Consider the following 20,706-nt stretch of genomic DNA (forward strand, 5'->3'; position numbering starts at 1 on the left):
CGTGAGCTGAGTGCACAATGTCTGAAGAAGCGGATAAAGCCGGGGATAAAGCAACGGCGTAGTCAAAGGCTACCATCTTCTCAAGTAACAGGAGGACAAAACGGACTTAAAACAAAGCTGTTCCACAGAAAAGCTGTTCTTCATGCACTTCCCAGCTCACTGAGAAAACGCACGATTTCTAACGAACGAGTCATCAGATTTTGTTTTTATTTCTCAGCCAGCTGGAAAGTGCGTGCAGAACAGCTTTTCTGTGGAACAGCTTCGTTTTGTCCTCCTGAAGTAACCTATACGCTAGTGTAAACCTTGCCCCTTTTCTTAATACCGTTGTTTTTGCTGCATAACAGACATAACAGTATATCACGAAAATGAATAAATGAGGTATTGATCGCTTTTAAGGTGGCTCCATAGGGTTTTGAGATATTACGGCGCGCGCACAAGTGATACCCATCAAGAGATCATTTTCGCGTTATTTTTTTAAACTAGTTAAATAAAAGCTGCCGAAATATTAAAAACAAGGACTAAAATATTTTGTGCATTATTTTTTTTTTAAATAACGGCCTTTGTTTTTGAGCTACATCTTCTCAAAAAGTCCTATTTTTTGGTGTTTTTATGGCTTTGATCTTAAATTTCTTTAATTTTCTTCGGTGAAAATTTTTGAAATTCTCCCAACGGATTGAATCTGATGAGAAATAACTTTTAAAAACAAAAAAAGTAGGGGTCGTCCAGGTCGTTTTTGCGTTTTTGGCTATTTTGTGTTTTTTTGACTAAGCAAAAAAACTGGCTTACAAATTTTTTTTAAAAAACGGCTAAAGGGGCAGTTAAAAAGGTATCACATCTATGCCAAATTTAAAGGAATTTCACCGAAGGAAACTCTAGTAATTACAAGGGGAAAATTTCTATTTTCGCCCGAACAACAATTACGTCATCAGAATTGAAATTGTCCAAGATCGCTATTTGAGCATGCGCGAACTTTCGAACCATACGAGTTGATGAGTAAAGACGAGCGTTTCCCGTTGTTGTCGGGTTTTGTGCGAATATCTGTCAACCCCAAGGTTGCTTAGAGACATACCTTTATCCTTTATGTAGTAGAATCTCTGAAATTCTGCTCAAAGTATCTCACAATCGCGGAGACAATTTTTTATTTTGTCTTTTGCTGTCGATCGTACGAACTTCACAAAAGCGGCCAGAAGCATCGCGGACGTTGTAAAAACCTTTTTAGGGTGTTGTGAACTCTTAAATCTGCTCAACACAGGAAAGCACAGGTGTTATTTCATTGGCAGGAAGCAAGTCTCGCGTTTTCTCGCCGAAAATTTCACGCTCGCGTGAAGCCGCCATGTTTGTTTTGATTTGCCGGCATTTCAAGCTCGCCCTTTCGTACCCATTCTTCGCGCGGTCAAGAAACCCTATGGAGCCACCTTAAGAGCCACTGAGTTTATGTAATAACACCCATATTGAATCAAACCAAATAAAAAATGATCGATGATAATCGATAATAATCGATGATAATCGATGACAGTCGATGAAAATCGATGAAATTAAAAGTAACAAAATTTTCCGTCATCGATTGGTCATCGATTTCCAATATTAATCGATTAATTGGCATCGATTATTATCGATTGGTATCGATTATCATCGATTATCGGTTTCATCGATTGGTCAGGCCGGGAATTGTTGTACCTTACAGAAATGCCGGCCACTCGACTGAGGATTGTCCTTGTGACTTACATGTTGCTGTTCATTATAATGGAAGGTGCCAAACCCGTCATGAGTAAAAAGGGTGAAAAGAAAAAGACGAAGGCAAGGGTGAACGTTTTGGAGAAAAAAGTGGAAGAAATGAAAAACCTATTGAAGTGCAAACGTAAGTAAAACCACACCGGTAAAACGCGCATTGTTTCTTTCGAGTTATGGGAGTTGGATTCCAGTTTTGAATTACTTTTTCCCCAGGGTCCGTGGCAAAACGTGCAAATGAAGACTCTTTGAACCCTTGTTTTTAATACCAGCTTTTTACCAATACTTTTCTCATATTTTGATATTATTATCATAAAAGATATAGTGACGTAACAAGGAATAGGGTCCCTTTCCTAGGCTTTACATTTTATAAGACACAGTAATCCGTTATTGCTGAATTAAAAATAAATTCTCCCGTAAAGCTGTTTCTATAGGATGGCATGATAACAAATTGATTGTGGCAACCTCATTATTCTCACTTATTATTTCAGGACTTAAAGGAGCTGCGTCACGAAGTGGGCATCCTCAAAACATGTCCCTTTTTTAACTTTGTCGTTGGTGATCTGTCAATGTTATTTCATATCATCCTTGTCAATTGCCGGTTAATTATTACATCTTTCGTGTTTTTTTGCCTTAGAAAAATATAAGTTTTCCTTCAATTTTCTTTCCAATATGTATGCACTCTTTTTTTTCTTTTTTTCCTACCGTATTTTTTGCTGTAATTCGCGCTTTAAGACTCGGAAAGCAATTTTTTTTAACTTTGTCGTTGGTGATCTGTCAATGTTATTTCATATCATCCTTGTCAATTGCCGGTTAATTATTACATCTTTCGTGTTTTTCTGCCTTAGAAAACTATAAGTTTTCCGTCAATTTTCTTTCCAATATGTATGCACTCTTTTTTTCTTTTTTCCTACCGTATGGTGGTAGATAAACTTGTTTATCGTAGTTTAAAATTCCGGCGTTATCTTTGCGATAGGAAATTATGTTATGCGAGGAATCTACATGTATAGTATGAATGCGCGAGTGTCAGTTTCATTTATCGAGCGTTTGCTTGCGTTACAAGCAGCTGTAATTTTTTTTTTGCTAAAACTTTTCCTATTATTACAAGTGATCTTGCTAAAACGACATTGCCGAGCTTGGCTTGACAAAAGGCCAAACCAAGCTTTTGACTAAAGCCGTGAACGAACTGAAAGCACCAGTCCAACCAGGGAAATTAACAGCCCCGATAACAACCACCAGCCTCGCAAAGGACCAAGGCCTTGACGAGCTTCTAAAGAAGTTAGACAATGGAGGTGGCTTAGATGCCCTCGTCAGTTGTGGTGACCTTGATGACTTGCCTCCTAGCTTCGACTCAACTATCCCACCGGCTGGTCAGGCGCAGGGAGATACGACTAGGGTTGACTTAAATCCGCACGTGTACCTCGGCAAGTCAAATGCAGGTAAGGAGGAGAAACCCCTTCTCATCCCCGGTTTTGTAGATGTGTACTCGGGATCCAATGAGCCAGAAGAACAAGAACTAGGCTCCAGTGGCGGGGCTCAAGTGATTGTGCGAGCATTCAAAAAGAAAACACCGGCCCTTGACACTATCACCCTCTCGCAGTCCATGGGCGCTAGCGTAAAGATCCTAAACGTACTCCTCGAGCGTCAAAACATGAATGTCAGAGCGATTCAAGACTACCTTGCCTACATCGTTAAGGTGTCGGAGCTAATCGAGGAGCACACATGGCAGTCTGTTATTCTCTACGACAACGAGTACCGCAAGCTACAACACCGCCATGGGTTTCGCTGGGGCAGTGACTCCCAACATTTGCATACGAGATTCCTGAAGAAACGCCAAGGATCCTCATTTTCAAATACTACCCCACCCGCCGGAGCAAGGGCCAACAAATCGTCTACAGACCAACCTAGTGTGAAGACGGAGGAAACTGTCGAAATGAGAGGAACGTTGAAGCTGACAAAAAATGTACAAAGAAGAGTTCCAGCGACGCCATCTGGAAGAACGGTTATTTGTGGGATGAGGGGAAAACAGCAAAACAACAGACTTGTAATGTCGGCAACCGCTAAATTTGCCAGCAAATAATTCTGAGCAGTCTGAAGGGCCCGAGTTCTCTTGATTATTATCAGGACTGAAATGTTTCCAGCGATTCCTGCTCCAACAAGGATACCTCTCAGCACTAACAAACAAATAAATAGCGAGTCATTCGTCAAAGATTGTTTTTCCTTTAACGCCCTTTTCGCCAAGTCCAGTATTGTCTCGTTTGTTGTTGAATTCATTGAGATGTTGAAGGCCATTATTTTTTTCAAAATTGTAACTTGGTAGTGATTTAAAGATCTGAACATTAAACTTTCAAGCTTGCACCAGAGAAAAACACTTCCCAGATATCCTTTTTGAAGATTGTCTTTGTAATTTTTTAAAAGAAAAAAGTAATTTTAAGATTGAAAATGATTCTGAGGAGGTTGAATGGCACACTTTGTAAAGCTTTTGACTCACTCTTAGTCGTTGGTATGTCCATGGCAGTTATTAAATTAATTTTGCTTTGTTCAAAGTTTTTACTACTTTCACATGCTCAAATTAATTTATTCCTTAATATTAATTTCACAGCGAGTAAACGAAAACAAACAAAACATTTAATTAACGCATTGGAATCAAACCCGTTTTGAGACTGCTGTCGTCTGATTCTTTAAAAGTCCTGAGAAAATGTAATTAGGCTTCATTCATACACTGCGGTTACGTCGCGTCAAAATAACTGAAATTCAGGATACTCGCCACATTATTTGCTAATCGAAACAAATTATTTAATGCTCAGTTTAATGCTCTGCTCAAATTAAAAAAAAACCCTTGTCTTAATTTAAAATTTAACTAATTCCAAAAGGGAATGTTTCATTCACAGACTTCAAATCAAAAGCTCCTTGGGAATTAAATTATTATTTGTTTGGTTCCAAGATTCTGCATATAGGTTACTGTTGTTGTATGTTTTTTTTTCTGCCAAGCGAGCTAGTTTTGCATACTACAATTGCGTAGAATTTGAAAGTCGGTAGTGCCATTTTGCACAGAACCGAGCTCGACACACTTCATTGTTCGATAAGACACGCGCCTTTGTTTTTATCGCGCCATACAAACAAAAGTAATTTTTAATAAGGCGTGCCCATAAACACGCTGCTCGAAAGCCCGCGTGTTATTTTGCACGCTGCCTGTTGCTTAGCGTGTCATTTTGGCGTGCCCGTGCATTCACCTTTTTCCCTGTTTTTTCCCGTGGAAGGTCACACATGCTGCCATTAGATGACATGAGTTTCATAAGGAACTCGTCAACCAGGTAAGACCACAGGGAACCCAAACGCTGTATTAGTTATTCATAATCTTAAAATAAAAAAGGGTTCTAATTTACCTGCGTTCCTGTGGGGTTTTTTTGCCGGTTTTGGGGGCGTTTTGAATCAGAGCGAAGGCGGTTTACGTTGCGAGTTTTAAACGTTAATCGATCTGTCGCAATGTTAATACGACGCGCCTCAAGTTTCAATTGTTATTAAACTCAAGTTACTAACACCATTAACTATTAACTCTCCTCGCTGGGAGTTTCGTGTTTCAATTTAATGGTCACGAGAAGAGAAGAGAGACAAGGGGTGAAACTTACTATGGGTGGTCGTACAATCTGTGACTACAGTTGATGTGACCAGTCTCGCGCGTGGATATGCGCGAGGAAACGCGAGCCGACAGCCGGCAGCCTTTGGCGGCGATTAACGGGACACGCGAAAATCATGGTTCAAATCCATTTAATTTCAATTTTGCTCACTGGTGAGTATTTGAATTTCCATTTTGTTTCGCTCGGCTGTTTTCGAGATAAAAAGCACATTTATGTGTAAACGTAGAACATATTTTAGCTATTGTAAGCTTACCTTTTGCTCCCGGGCACGACTATAGAAAGTAAATTCGTAGTTAAATTGAAAACTACAGCAGTGTCAGTGGAAAAACCAACATCCGTTAGCGATCTTATTGAGCTTTACCAAACCGCAACCCCAGACAAAGAAAAATTGGCTGGCACATTTCGAAATTTGCCGAATTTTTATGCGACGATGTTACATTTCCTCCTTCTTCCGACATTCGCCGGTCCATCCACGCAGATAACAAAGAAAAGAAAGATTTCGGAGACCTACGAAAATACTCTTATTTTGCAATCCACACTGACTCCGCACTGACAAACAAACGTGAAATTTATCTCGCGCAAAGGCCAGGTAATCCGCGTGGAGAGATCTGTTTTATATTTCTGACACACGCGACTGTCAACGAAAAACAAAAGAGTCTGTCATGAGAACAAAAGAACCGCTTTGATGATGAACATACACTCTGAAATAAAATCACTTCCAGTCAAGTCAAGTGTAGTCACAGATCGGACGAAAAGCCGCATCATAAAACAACCCAAAACTAATCGGGAAATAGGGAGTCGAGACAAACAAAACAGACTTCACATGATTACTTAACTTTTATTTATCCGATCTGTAAAGTTTCGGTAGATTTTGTTGAGAAACAAGAGAATTACGCCTCGAATTCAAGCTACCCTGATTTTTAGTTTCATCCCTTGTCTCCTTCTCTCTTCTCTCCCGCGAGGGGAGTTAATAGTTAATAATAACAGTTAAAGTAAAACTTGAGAAATAATTGAAGCGCGTCGTATTGACATTGCGACAGATCGATTATCGTTTAAAACTCGCAACGTAAACTGCCTTCGCTCTGAATAGCTCTGATTCAAATCGCCCCCAAAACCGGTAAAAAAAAAACCACAGGAACGCAGGTAATTTAAACCCTTTTTTATTTTAAGATTATGAATAACTAATACAGCGTTTGGGTTCCCTGTGGTAAGACATAATAATCTAGCACGAGATCAATATGCTGTCCTAAGATAACATGAATTCCATAGGGAGATTACCTTCAAAGTGATACGTAATAATCAAGCACGAGGTTAATATGCTGCCCTCTGACAACATGAGTTCCATAAGGGAACTCACAACCCAGGTAAGACATATTACTCTAGAACAAGGTTAATATGCTGCCCTGAGATAACATGAGTTCCATAAGGAACTCATCAACCAAGTAAGACGTAATTATCCAGCACGAGGGTATTATGCTGCCCTCAGAAAAAACGAGTTCCATAACGGACTCAGCACCCAGGTAAGACAAAATAATCCAGCACGAGGTCAATATGCTGTCCTGATATACCATGAGTTAGAGTAAGGAACTCATCAACCTTGGTAAGACATAATAATCTACCACGAGTATAATAAGATGCCCTGAGATAACATGAGTTCCATTAGGAACTCACCATCCAGGTAAGACATAATATTCAGGACGAAGTTAATATGCTTCCCAAAATAACTGAACACGAGGTTAATATGCTGCCTTTGATATGATGCATAAGTGCCATAAGCAACTCATCGCCAAGTGCGACAAGAAATAAAGCACGAGTTTAAAATGCTGCCCTCAGATAAAAAGAGTTCAACAAGGAACTCGCTATCGAGGTGGGACAAAATAATCTAGCACGATGTTGTTATCCGCCCTCAGATTACAAGAGTTGCATAAGGAACTCACCATCCAAGTAAGACATAATAATCTAGCACGAGGTTAATATGCTCTCCTCAGATAATATGAGTTCTATAAGGAACTCACCACCGAAGTAAGAGATAATAATTTACCATGATTTCAATATCCTGCACTCAAATAACATTAGTTTCACAAGGAACTCACCACCAAAGAAAGATTTGGTAAACCCTGAAAAGAGGACCATGCTCAATAACAGGTGTATTGGCCTGTTTAGTACCGTTTTTGCACCAAAAATTGTTTGTGTTTTTTTTAATTGGCTCTGTCAGAATGCAACCAGTACAGTCAATCCTAGTTTTTTAGTTATTATCACAAAAATTAGCTCACGTGTTAATCGCCGACGTCACAAGTAGTCCAAATGTCGACAAAAGGCCTTTTTTTCAGTGAAAGTAAATACCCCTCTACTCGCCTTTTTTCTGTTTTTTTTTTCTTTCCACGGGGTTCTTTTGTAGCTACGCTCAAGTTGACAGGGCCACTTGGTAACTATGACAAAAACGAGACAAATCTTATTTTGATGTCCATTTTTTCCGGAGATATTTTTTATACATCTTGCACGTGAATTTGGAAGGTCTTGTTTTACAGTGAAATATAAAGGGAGGCAATTTTTTTATGACACTAACAAAATTTCAAATATCATAACTAGAAAATGTGATTAAATCTTGGGTCAAACGACCCATGCAAAAGTTACCATACAATAGGTTTTTTGTTTATGTTCATAAATATTAAGCAACTTGTTACTATGGAAAATTTATTCTTTCACTGATAAAGGATATTTATTTCACGCAGGAAAAATAAATGTTTTTATGTAGCTTGCGACGCATTAGTTCCCAGCTTTCGGTGGGGGATTACATCATTGCTCCTAACATGAAAGTGAGGTAACCTGGGTACTAGTTCGACCTTTGTTGAAGCATTACCACAACATGGCGAACTTAGTCCATTTTTATCTGTTCAAGTTCATCAATTTACGCCGCTTCCAGACTGCCATACCTGTCCTTTGCAACTGGAAATATTGCCACACTGGAGAAGTTTTCCTCCTTTACAAGATAAGTACAAGATTATTGCTTGATGGTCAATTCAAGAACGTATTTTTGCACAGGCGTTTTATCGATCAACGCGCCATGTACTTTGACTTCTGCATGAATTATAAACAGTCGGCACTGCTTTACTAGAACTCAAATATTAGGAAAGTTCTTACCAATAATACCGTTTAAGGGTATCCTAAATATGCGAATTGTTTATTGTGAAGCCTTTGTTTGGCATGCTGAATTAATTCCGAAGAGTTTGGCGCCAAATTATAATTTATTCGACGTGTTCAAAGTCTGTGTTTTTTGTGGCAGCCTTTTCTCCTTATTTCAGTGACTCGCTCCACGGGAAGAACCCACCACCGCTTCTTTTAGCGTGATTATCCGGCCAAAAGTAATTTTAGGTTAATACTATAACAATACTTATTCATTTGGAATGCAAATTGTCCTAGCTGAGCTGAATGCCTCTAGTTTGAGCAGCAATTTGAACTTGCAGATGTCCAGAAGCATATTTGAATTTGTCTCACCTATATGTGCATAAACATTTTCGTTTCATAAGCACCTACTACCTCTCGATAAATTATTTCATATCCAGTGTATATACATACAAGTACACTGTGAACACACCGCCATTTTTCTGAGTTGGCTTGCCAACATTTCGCTATTTTTGACCTGTATGTCATCACTTGCATTATGTTTATATTAGTTATAAGTCATCAGCTGCAAGTGAGATTCTTACTGTATGCCTTGAGCAATATCTTTATATTCTTCTTTATCTATTGATTTTTGCTACCATTCATTCCACCAATTTTTCTGGGTTGCATTCCCCACAGATAAAATTATTTGGATGTAGGTAAACTGCTTTGCTGCCTTACACTGACTGGATTTTAGGACTTTTGTTTCCTTAGTTTTCAATACTGGATTTGTTGAAATTTTACATGATGATGTGCGTTTGGTCCCTTGAGGCCAATATAATTTGTACTGTAGCTATCGTGGCGCCATTTTAAAGGCCTTGGCGTCGACATGTTTTAAGTGTTACACAGTTAATTTGTCCTGCAGTCCTCACGACTAGAAGGCCTAATTATTGCAATACACATTTAGATATCAATTTTGTTTTAGAAGTGTGAGGGGTTTTATTTAGATAATTTAATTCTGGCAACATTTTTTGTCAGCCCGTCCTGTACTGGCCAACTTATGTTAATTTAGAGGCTTCGTCCTCTGTTATCACTGGAGTTTTTCCTTCAGGTTATGTTTGAGGCTTAGTTCCTCTATTATAATTATTATTATTATTATTACTATTATAATTATTATTATTATTATTATTATTATTATTGTTATTATTGTTTTTTATTTAGATAATTTAATTCCGGCGACATTTTGTCAGCCCGGCCTGTATTGGCCAAATAACAATTTTATGTTTGAGGCTTTGTTCCTCTATTATTATTATTATTATTATTATTATTATTATTATTATTATTATTATTATTAATATTATTACCTGATTTGGGGTACTACCCTAACGCCAAAAAGTGCTGGCTTATTACGAAACCCGACAAGAAGGACCATGCTAAAGCTATCTTCGAGGGGACTGCGATAAACATCTCTACGCAGGGACAAAAACATCTAGGCGTCGCTCTGGGCTCTCGAGATTATCTCGAAGAGTATGTCGATGGAAAGGTTGAGGAGTGGGTGAGCCAGGTGGTAAAGCTAGCCGAGTATGCCACATCAAACCCACAGGCGTGCTATGCGGCATTTACCTTCGGACTACGCCACCGCTGGACATATTTTCTCAGAACACTTCCTGATATAGAAGATCTATTAGAGCCCCTGGAGCATGCTATTGCAGAAGTACTAATACCATCAATCACTGATCACCACTGCACAAAAGAAGAGAGGGACCTAGTGGCACTTCCAGTGCGGCTAGGGGGGCTTGGACTTATTAATCCAAGCCAGGATGCAGCGTCCCAATTCAAGGTGTCAACCAAGATCACAGAGAAAGAGAAACCAACGAAGCGCTTCAGACTAGGCTTGGCAATGTCAGGGAGTCTCTACCTCAGAAGACACAACGAGCCATTGATCTCGCAACCGAGAAAGGTGCTTCTAACTGGCTCACGGTCCTCCCATTAAAGGACATGGGCTACAATCTGAATAAAGGCGAGTTCCGAGATGCTGTAAAGCTCAGGTACGACTGGGAAATTGACAACAAGCCGACAGTGTGCGTGTGCGGTGACGCCTTTACAATCGATCATGCAATGATTTGTAGGAGAGGCGGATTCATAATTCAGCGCCATAATGAACTCCGTGACCTCGAGGCTGACTTGCTTAAGATGGTCTGTAATGATGTCGAAATAGAGCCCGTCCTTCAAGAACTGACTGGAGAGAGGCTACCAAGCGGCGCTAACACAACGCCAGATGCTCGCCTAGATATACATGCCCGGGGGTTTTGGGAGAAGCAGAGATCCGCGTTCTTTGATGTGAGGGTGTGTCACCCCAACGCGGATTCCTACAAGGACCAAACCCCCAAGCAGATATACCGTAACCATGAGAATGAGAAGAAGAGGGCTTACGCAGACAGGGTTCTTCAAGTAGAACAGGGAACTTTCACTCCATTGGTGTTTACATCCACCGGAGGAATGGGCGAGGAGTGCAAGAGGTATCACAGTAGGCTTGCAGAATTAATCGCCGCAAAGAAAGGGGAGGATTACGCAACAACGGTGTCTTGGATCAGATCAAAAGTCTCATTTGCGATCCTCCGATCCGCCTTAATCTGCCTAAGGGGATCAAGAACTGTAAAGAGAAACAGGAACATTGACATTTATGATATGGACTTTCAAGTAGAGAATTCTCGTACTGCAATTTAGATCGAATATTTTTTTTTAATATATAGTTCTTCTTTTATTATTGCTCTCGAAGTCGCTTTTACTATTTTTCTACATTTTTAAAGACACTGTTTTTATTATTATGTAAATAATATGTTTATATATAAAGTTCTTATTCGAATAGTCAAATCATTGTAATTCCTTTAGAAATTGGTTAATAAAGTGTTTATTTTAATATAAAAATTATTATTATTATTATTATTATTATTATTATTATTATTTTAATCATTATCATTATTATTCTTATTGTTTTTTATTTAGATAATTTAATTCCGGCGGCATTTTGTCAGCCCGGCCTGTGTTGGCCAAATAACAATTTTATGTTTGAGGCTTCGTTCCTCTATTATTACTGGAGTTTTGAGTCCTCCAGCGTATGTTTGAGGCTTCGTTCCTCTATTATTACTGGAGTTTTGAGTCCTCCAGCTTATGTTTGAGGCTTTGTTCCTCATTTATTTTTATTATTATTATCATCATCATCATCATCATCATCATCATCATCATCATCATCATCATCATCATCATTATTATTACTGGATTTTTTGATTCTTTCTTTCTTTATTAATTAATTTATTTATTTATTTCATTATTTGATTAGTGAATCACTACTTCTGTCCATTATTTTTTAATAAACTAGTGCTTATAATTAAAGTTTATTTCAAGTTTGGTTATAATTTTACTTTTTAGTCTTGGGGTATACCCATACCCGCCCCCCTTTTTTTATACCCTAAGTCTATTATCAAGGTCATTGTTGTTTCAGTATGTTTTATTGCACATTATCTTTTACCCGCCTTTGCCTTAGTACTTGCTAGGCTTACAGGAATGTGGGTAGCCATTGCTGTATTTTGCTGCATCCAAGCAATATTTTTTGGCTAGTAATTATATATATAAACTGTGGCTCTTTCATTATGTTGAGCCAATCAATTTTATGCCCCTTGGGCTTTATTGCTGGCTGTTTGCCGCAGAAACATACTGTTGTTTGCCACAGAAGCATATGGTACACTTTGGGAGTATTCCAAATGAATTAAGCATTGAAATCCCTCTTTTACATATTGCCAGCCTTGTAATATAAAGAATACTGATCTCAACTGATACGAGTATATCAGTCACAACACCATAATGCCACCAAAGTCTAAAAGCCGGGAAACAGATGGCTGTTCTCTTCAACTGGAATTTACAATAATTGATTCAACCATTCTGCCTGAATTGAACTTGATTCCTGTTAAACATAGGCACTCATTGCGTGCAAGTGTTTGAAGGCCTCTAGAGAATAAAGCCTGTACTTTGATTACCTACATTTCTAGTTAACTATAGACGAGAACTTTATTTTATGCCAATGATATCATTATTTTGCCTAACCCCCAAAAACAAAAGGAAAAAATAAAAGAATTAAACTAATATTTGCAACGGATGGGAACTCTACCTCTTGTCCTTTCAGTCTGCTCTCGATTTGCAGCTGGTTGACAATCACACTAAGTGAAGTTAACTAATTGGAAAGATTGGAAAGTTTTGCATCTTTTGTCTTGGAATTTATTCATTGTCAGTTGTTGTTTTAAATTTTTGTTTCATAATAAATTTTTCAAGTTTAGTGGCTTATAGCCACTTTGATTCATTACAGGTATTGATAATTTCATTTCTACATTTGTCATCACCTTTGGATTTCATCAATGTTTTTTACTACTCAGCAGTGGTTTTTTATCTGTGCATTAAGCCAATAACCTGAGTCTTGTTGCTTTTCGATTACTATACCATGAGAATACGATTTTATCTGTTAGTTTATGATATTTTCAATCCAGGGCTTTTTGTTTTACTGTTAAAACTTTCCATAATTTGATTTGACCAAGAACACATGGACACTTGTTTTATTTAAACTATGTTGCTACATGAAATCTTTACCTGTTATTTTGCAGCGCTCGGAGGTATTTGTCAGTACTTGGAATTTTTCAGTGCAATCAACTGTTACGGCTTCCATCCCAGTCGAAACATGAGTTCAAAAGATGCCTTCAGTGTTTTGCGGTACAGGGAAGTTGTTTCCTTAAACCCACAGTAGCTCAAGTGTCCAATATCCAGGTCAAGAAACTGTTTGCCATTCAAATCATGGTGACAAAGGGTACAGCAGTCAGGAACTTGTGAACACATCAATATTTATCATTCCATTGAAAGCTCAATTCGTTTAGACATTCTCTTGGATAATCAGAGAAGTATATTACAAGTTGATCATAGTATGTGTGCAAGTCTTACTTTCATGTATCATTGGCACTGTATTGTTTCTCGTACTGATTTGATGTATAGTTGTTAGTAAGTAACATGACCTATTTAGGATAATAGACCATCATTTTTGAGCAAGGGCCAAAAGTGTTTGGAACATTATTATAACTATATTTAACTCATAACTTTGACATCTTACCATTACTTAATCGGCACCGTATTGTCTGTAATACTGATTTGATGTATGGTTGTTAGTTAGAAAAATGACTTCTTTAGAATGATGGACCATCATTTTTGAGCAAGGGCCAAAAGTGGTGGGACCATTACAATTACTATATTTAACTTGCAAACGTGACCCTGGTACAGGGGGAATTATATTAAGTATATGCTTTTGTTTTTAAGTTTTATCGGGATGAACAGGGCTGACTTGCAAGGGCGGCAGTCCCCCTTCATCTCTGTAAACTAATGATCTTATTATATGTGCACCTGTTTTTGAGACACGAGGCTGTTTTGCAAGGGCGACAGTCTTACTGATCTCCTTTTATTATAGTTGCAAATTGTTGCTGTTTTAATTTTAATTTTTGTGGCTGTCTTGTTAGGACCATGGTCAAAATGTTTAAGTACTATGGCAGGAGCACATATGGCCTATTAGCACATATTTACATGCTTATATATTTTATCAAACTACAATCACATCATGCACCAAAATCGAAGGTTAAATGTTAGGTGCCCTAAAGTACAGAAATCCATTCGACTGTTTGTTTCTTTTATAGCAATGTGCAAACACGACTCATGTGTAAATGTTCTTACTCACGCAATTTGAGCAACTGGGTAGAGTACCCAATCAACTTTGTAAACTTTATGGTGAAATTACTTAATAGACAACCAGGTTTATTTTCTTCACATAATTCATAATTAACTTTAGAGTTTAACTTCAAAAGGCAGTTATGTTCACCTTTCTTCCTCAAGGTTGTAATGTGCCTGGCTCTGCATTCGGGAGGGTTCAGGTTTTCCTCCTAAATATAAAAAAGAGGTTTTTTCCTGACGGGCAGCAGGCACGCCTGTTTACTATAGACTATTACTATTTTGCTATCCTGTTTAGATACAATTAGACGTAAGACTTTAGTGTTCTTTGTCAGCTGCACTAGCAAGGGCGGTGCAGCAGTTAGTTGACTCCACAGTTTTATTCTGGCAAGGCACCTGAAGTGCTACCATGTTGTGCTTCTCTGGTTAGCTTACCAGCCATAGTGGCACCAGTATTTGTATTCTGTCTTACAGTAATTGTATTGTGTTGCTTTGGCCTCGGGTGGGGTTGCCCTCTTACTCGTTCCTCGTGCGGGCTGTGGCGGGTTTTTCCCCCACCTTTGCTGGGATATTTCCTTGTTTGTCTTTCTAATGTCATCTTTAACTGATTGTTTTGAAATAAAACGGCCACACCTGTGGCCAAAATATCCCAAATGGGAATGTCTGTTTTTGTCCCAGCAAACAGAGCTCAGCCAAAGCAGCACAAGTGCCTTACCAATAAGTATGTTTTCATTAATTAAGAAGGAGCAAGATACATAAAATAAAAATCTGGATACTCCGGGTATCGATCCCGGTACTTCCCGCATGCTAAGCGGGCGCACAGTAAACCCAGTCGAGAAAACGTACACAACCTCTTGTGGGTACGTGGGTACAAGAGGTTTTGTGGCTTGTTTTTTTTTTCGCGGTTAAGTGAGCGGTGATAATAAGCTGCAAAAGTGGGAAAACCTTCTTGCATACAGGTTAGTCAAAGGATTATGCAGAATGTAATTGAGGAGATCAGTGAGAATTATGTTGTTTTATGTTATCAAATATGAAAAACTTAAATAAAGAGAACTAAATGAAGTAGGTTTCTTCTTTAATATTGAGACCATATGGCTCTAGTGTACTGCCGTTAGAGATTAAAAGGCTTCCTGGCCTCTGGTCACAGCATGTATCGTGTCAGTTGCATGTCATAAGCGGCTACGTCAACTAGTCCACAATGCAGTACAGTGATACAGCTCATGGTTTACATAGAAGAGAGAAGGACAAGAGAGGAACAACAGACTTTGAATTTGAAGCTGTCAGTGAAATCACCCACATATGGATCCCAACATGTCAGTAACTGGCAAAGGAAGCATTCATTTAGAAATGGAATCCAAAACAAACGCAAGTGATTATGATAACATCGTCGAGACGATATTTGGGTGAGCGCGCTCTTGCTTCTGTACCAAAGCGAACGTGTTGCGAGAAATGTATTCACTAAACTAACATTGCCAGGCATGGCCAGAAGCTAAAAATGTATCTCACTCATGTGCAGTGATACTTCAACGAATACAGTGAAAACGATTCTTTGCAGCCACCGGAGTTGTTTTTGTCATTCTAACAGCTTTCCTACCACTGTTGAGGGGCAGATTCAGAATGCCAGTTGTATAAGAAAGCCTCAGTTCATCTCGGTTGGTGAGGAGAGGGGGGCTGGCGACGAGAATGATTTTTAATGAGCCAAAAGCAGAAATAAAATTGAAACTGTTTGTGTCGTCGTTTTTCTCATTTTCAGGTCAACCAAAGATTCCCCTCTCTTTTGGCTCATCTTATGTTGAAAAGAGCGAAAACATCACCTTACGAGAATATCACGTGACTAGGATGTGATCACGTGGACTAAAGTCCCTCAAAGTCCCTCCGTGGTTATATTTGTACCGTCTGGAAATCTACATTTCATCACTTCTTATCTTGAACGGTTTTCTAACCTTGAGATATGGTCACCCTATAAATGCATTGTTTATATGTATTTCATCGATACAAACACACTGAACAGGGTACTGAAAAGTTGCAGTGTTGAATATTCGTAGGTTGAATAAGGATCAATATATTCTGTTCAGTTTGAAAAGAAGACAATAATCATTTGCCAGCAAGTAATTCTGAGCAGTCTGAAGTGTCTGAGCTCTCTTGATTATTAAAAGGACTGAAATGTTTTCAGCGATTCCTGTTCCAACAAGGATAACTCCCAGCACTATAAACAAACAGATAAACAGCGAGTTATTCGTACGATATTGCTTTTCCTTTAACGCCCTTTTCGCTAAGTCCAGTATTGTCTCGTTTGTTGTTGAATTCATTGAGATGTTGAAGGGCATTATTTTTCAAAATTGTAACTTGGTAGTGATGTAAAGATCTGTTAAACTTTCAAGCTTTCGCCAGAGAAAGAAGCTTGCCAGCTAGCCTTTTGGAGGTTGAATGAAAAGGGCCAATTTTCCTTTTACAATCAATTCCGTAATTTATGAATGAACAAAAGTAATTTAAAGATTAAAAAATAATTCTTTGAAGGTTGAATAGCACACTTACAATAATCTTTGTGAAGGTTTTGATTCACACTCCGTCGTTGGTATATCCATGACAGTTATTAAATTAATTTTGCTTTTTCCAAAGTAATTACTACTGGCGCTTGCTCAAATTTATTTCCATTCCCTAATATTAATAACAGCAAGCAAGAGAAAACAAACAAAACATTAAATTAACGTATCGGAATCAAATCCATTTTCAGATTCCCGTCTGCCGTCGTCTGATTCTTAAAAAGTTCTGAGAAAATGTAATTAGCCTTCATTCATACGAAGCTAAGCGCCGAAATCGCTAAAATTTAGGATAATAAACAGTATTTTTTAAATGCTCAGTTTAATGCTCTGCTCAAATTATAAACAGAAACACTATACCAAGGGAGAATGATTCATTCCCAGGCTTCAAATCAAAAGCTCCTTGGGAATTTAATGATTATTTGTTTAATTCCAAAATTCGGCCTATACGTTGCTGCTACTGTATAACTTTCCTGCCAAGCAAGTCAGGCTTAAACCTGTTTTACTAAACGTGGGAGCGGTAAGTTGATCGCTTCTCTTGGTACGACTAGTATGTCATTTTGCATACAAGAATCGCGTACAATGTGAAAGGCTGGAGTGCAATTTTGCATAGTACCAAGCTCGACACACTTCATTGTTCGATAAGACATGCGCCTTTTTTCTTATCGTGCGATACCAACAAAAGTAAATTTGAAATAAGAAGTGCCCTCTAACACGCTGTTCGATAGCCGGAGTGCCATTTTGCACGCTGCCTATTGTTTAGCGTTTCATTTCGGCGTGCCTGTGCATTAACCTTTCCCCCTATTTTTCCCGTGGAAGGTCAGACATTCTGCCCTCAGATAACTTGAGTTTCATAAGGAACTCGTCAACCAGGTAAGACAAAATAATCTAGCACGAGGTTAATATATTGCCCTATTGCCCTGAGATAACATGAATTCCATAAGAAACATACCACCCTAGTATGACGTAATAATCTAGCACGAGGTTGATATGCTGCCCTTAGATAGCATGAGTTCCATAAGGAACTCATCACCCAGGTAAGACATACTGTTATTATATGGCTACAATAGTACGCGCGCTCTGATTGGCTGCTGAGCGGGCATTATTTTCTTGTAATGACCGGGCATTATGAAAATTGTTCTCGGCTCGACGGTTTTTTGAGTTGTGAGTGAAAGCTACTAGCGAGGGGGCAAAAACAACAAAAAATGCCGACAAATTATAACTATCTTTTCAATAACTGAAAGAAAAATATAAGAAAACCGATACTTCTTTAGTATGAGCGACGATGAGAGCCACAGAGAGCGAGAGCGAGTTTTACCTCCAGTGTTTTTTCCCTTGATTATACTCTTTTTTTGAATAGTGCTTAAAGGCCATATAATAAATAACTTATTAACCTCGTCCGTTCGGTCATTACAGGGGAATCTCAGACCTCGACCTTGATGTATTGACCTCGCTGTCGCTCGGTCAATACATCAAGGCCTCGGTCTGAGATTCCCCTGTAATGACCTCACTCTCGGTTAATAAGTAGTATATAATCTATCACGAGGTTAATATGCTGCCTTCAGATAACATGAGTTCCATAAAGAATTTATCAACCAGGTAAGACATAATAACAATCTAGCACGAGGTTTATATGCTGTTCTCATATAACATAAGTTCCAAAAGGAGCTCGCCACTCAGGTAAGACGTACTAATATAGCACGAGACCAATATGCTACTCTCAGATAACATGAGTTCCATAAGGAACTCACAGCACAAGAAAGATGAAAAAACCTAGCACGAGATTAATATGCTGCCCTCAAATAACATGAGTTCTATAAGGAACTCACGGCACAGGTAAAATAAAACAATCAAGCACGAGGTTAATATGCTGCCCTAAAAAAACATGAGTCCATAAGGAACTCGCCACCCAGAAAGGCGTAATACTGTAGCACGAGGACAATATGCTGCTCTCAGATAACATGAGTTCCATTACGAACTCACGGTACAATAAAGATAAAAAAACTAGCACGAGGTTAATATGCTGCCCTCAGATAACATGAGTTTCGTACGGAACGCACGGCACAGGTAAAATAAAACAATCAGGCACGAGGTTAATATGTTGGTCTCATAATTATAACATGAGTTCCATATGGAACTCCCCCCCATGTAAGACATAAAAACTTAGCACGAGGTTAGTGTGCCGCCCTCAGATAACATGAGTTCCATACGGAACTCGCGGCACAGGTAAAATAAACAATCAAGCACGATGTTAATATGTTGCTTTCATGTAACATGAGTTCCATTGGGAACTCACCACCCAAGTGAGACAACAACTTAGCACGAGGTTAATGTGCTGCTCTCAGATAACATGAATTCCATAAGGAAACCAACAACCAGGTAAGGCATAATAATCAAGCACGATGTTAATATCCTGCCCTGAGATAACATAAACTCCATAAGGGCTCACCACCCAGGTAAGACATAATAATCTAGCACAAGGTTAATATGCTGTCCTCAGATAACATGATTTCTATAAGGAACTAACCATCCAGGTAAAACGTAATTAACACGACGTTGATATGCTGCGCTTATATAACATGAGTTCCTTAAGGAAGTCATCGCCCAAGGTAAGACGTAATAATCTAGCACGAGGTTAATATGCTGCTCTTATATAACATGAGTTCCATAAGGAACTCACCACCCAGGTAAGACGTAATAATCTAGCACGAGGTTAATATCCTGCTCTTATATAACATGAGTTCCATAAGGAACTCACCACCCAGGTAAGACGTAATAATCTAGCACGAGGTTAATATCCTGCTCTTATATAACATGAGTTCCATAAGGAACTCACCACCCAGGTAAGACGTAATAATCTAGCACGAGGTCAATATGCTGCCTTCAGATAAAATGAGTTCCATAAGGAACTCACCACCCAGGTAAGACGTAATAATCTAGCACGAGGTCAATATGCTGCCTTCAGATAAAATGAGTTCCATAAGGAACTCATCAACTAAATAAGATATAATGATCTAACAAGAGGTTTAAAATAATATGCTGTTCTCGTAAAACATAAGTTCCATAAGGAAGTCACCACCAAGGTAAGACGTACACATCTGGCACGAGGTTAATATGCTGCCTTCAATTAACATAAGTTGCATACGGAACTCACGGCATAGGTAAAATAAAACAATCAAGCACGAGGTTAATATGTTGCTCTCATGTAACGAGTTCCATTGGGAACTCACCACCCATGTCAGACAACAACTTAGCAAGAGTTTAATGTGCAGCTCTCAGATAACATGAGTTCCATAAGGAAATCATCGACCAGTTAAGATATAATAATCAAGCACGAGGTTAATATGCTGCTCTCATGTAACATGAGTTCAATGAGGTAATCACCACCCAGGTAAGACATAATAATCAACCACAAGGTTAATATGCTGCCCTGTGACAAAATGAGTTCCATAAGGAACTCACTGCCCAAGTAAGACATGATAATCTAGCACTAAGTTAATTTGCTGCCCTGAGATCACATGAGTTCCATGAGGAACTAACCGCCCAGGTAAGACGTAACAATCTAGCGCAAGGTTAATATGCTTCCCTCATATAACATGAGTTCCAGAAGGAACTCACCACCCTGGTAAGACGTAATAATCTAGCGCGAGGTTAACATGCTGCCCTCAGATAACATGAGTTTTAAAAGGAACTCACCACCCAAGTAAGTCATAATAATCTAGCACAAGGTTAGTATGTTTCCCTGAGATAAAATGAGTTTTATAAGGAACTCACCACCCAGGTAAGACGTAATATTCTAGCACGAGGTTAATATGCTGCCATCGATATCAGATAACATGAGTTTCATAAGGAACTCATCAACCAGGTTAGACATAATAATCTAGCACGAGGTTAATATGCTGCTCTCATATAACATGAGTTCTATAAGAAACTCACCACCCAGG

The 20,706-nt window shown here is 38.7% G+C and overlaps 3 protein-coding genes across 3 annotated transcripts in view; 2 read left to right on the top strand and 1 right to left on the bottom strand.

Moving 5' to 3' along the window:
* Positions 1-20,706, top strand: part of LOC144658319 (lactadherin-like) — a 173,307-nt gene that overhangs the window by 29,791 nt on the left and 122,810 nt on the right. The window lies entirely within an intron of this gene.
* The window catches only part of LOC144656383 (uncharacterized), a 100,051-nt gene that overhangs the window by 10,972 nt on the left and 68,373 nt on the right, over positions 1-20,706 (bottom strand). The gene's annotated exons all lie outside the window — the stretch shown is intronic.
* On the top strand, positions 10,372-11,331 carry LOC144658330 (uncharacterized). The gene has a single exon (XM_078518752.1). It carries the CDS (start codon positions 10,467-10,469, stop codon positions 11,193-11,195), a length of 729 nt encoding a protein of 242 aa, XP_078374878.1. The 5' UTR covers positions 10,372-10,466; the 3' UTR covers positions 11,196-11,331.

This window comes from Oculina patagonica, chromosome 6, assembly GCF_052425735.1.
Source record: "Oculina patagonica isolate OP01 chromosome 6, crgOcupat, whole genome shotgun sequence".
Classification (NCBI taxonomy): Eukaryota; Metazoa; Cnidaria; class Anthozoa; order Scleractinia; family Oculinidae; genus Oculina; species Oculina patagonica.

Excerpts from the sequence above, each read along its gene's own strand:
- LOC144658330 (XM_078518752.1), top strand. The coding sequence starts at position 10,467 with ATGGGCTACAATCTGAATAAAGGCGAGTTCCGAGATGCTGTAAAGCTC.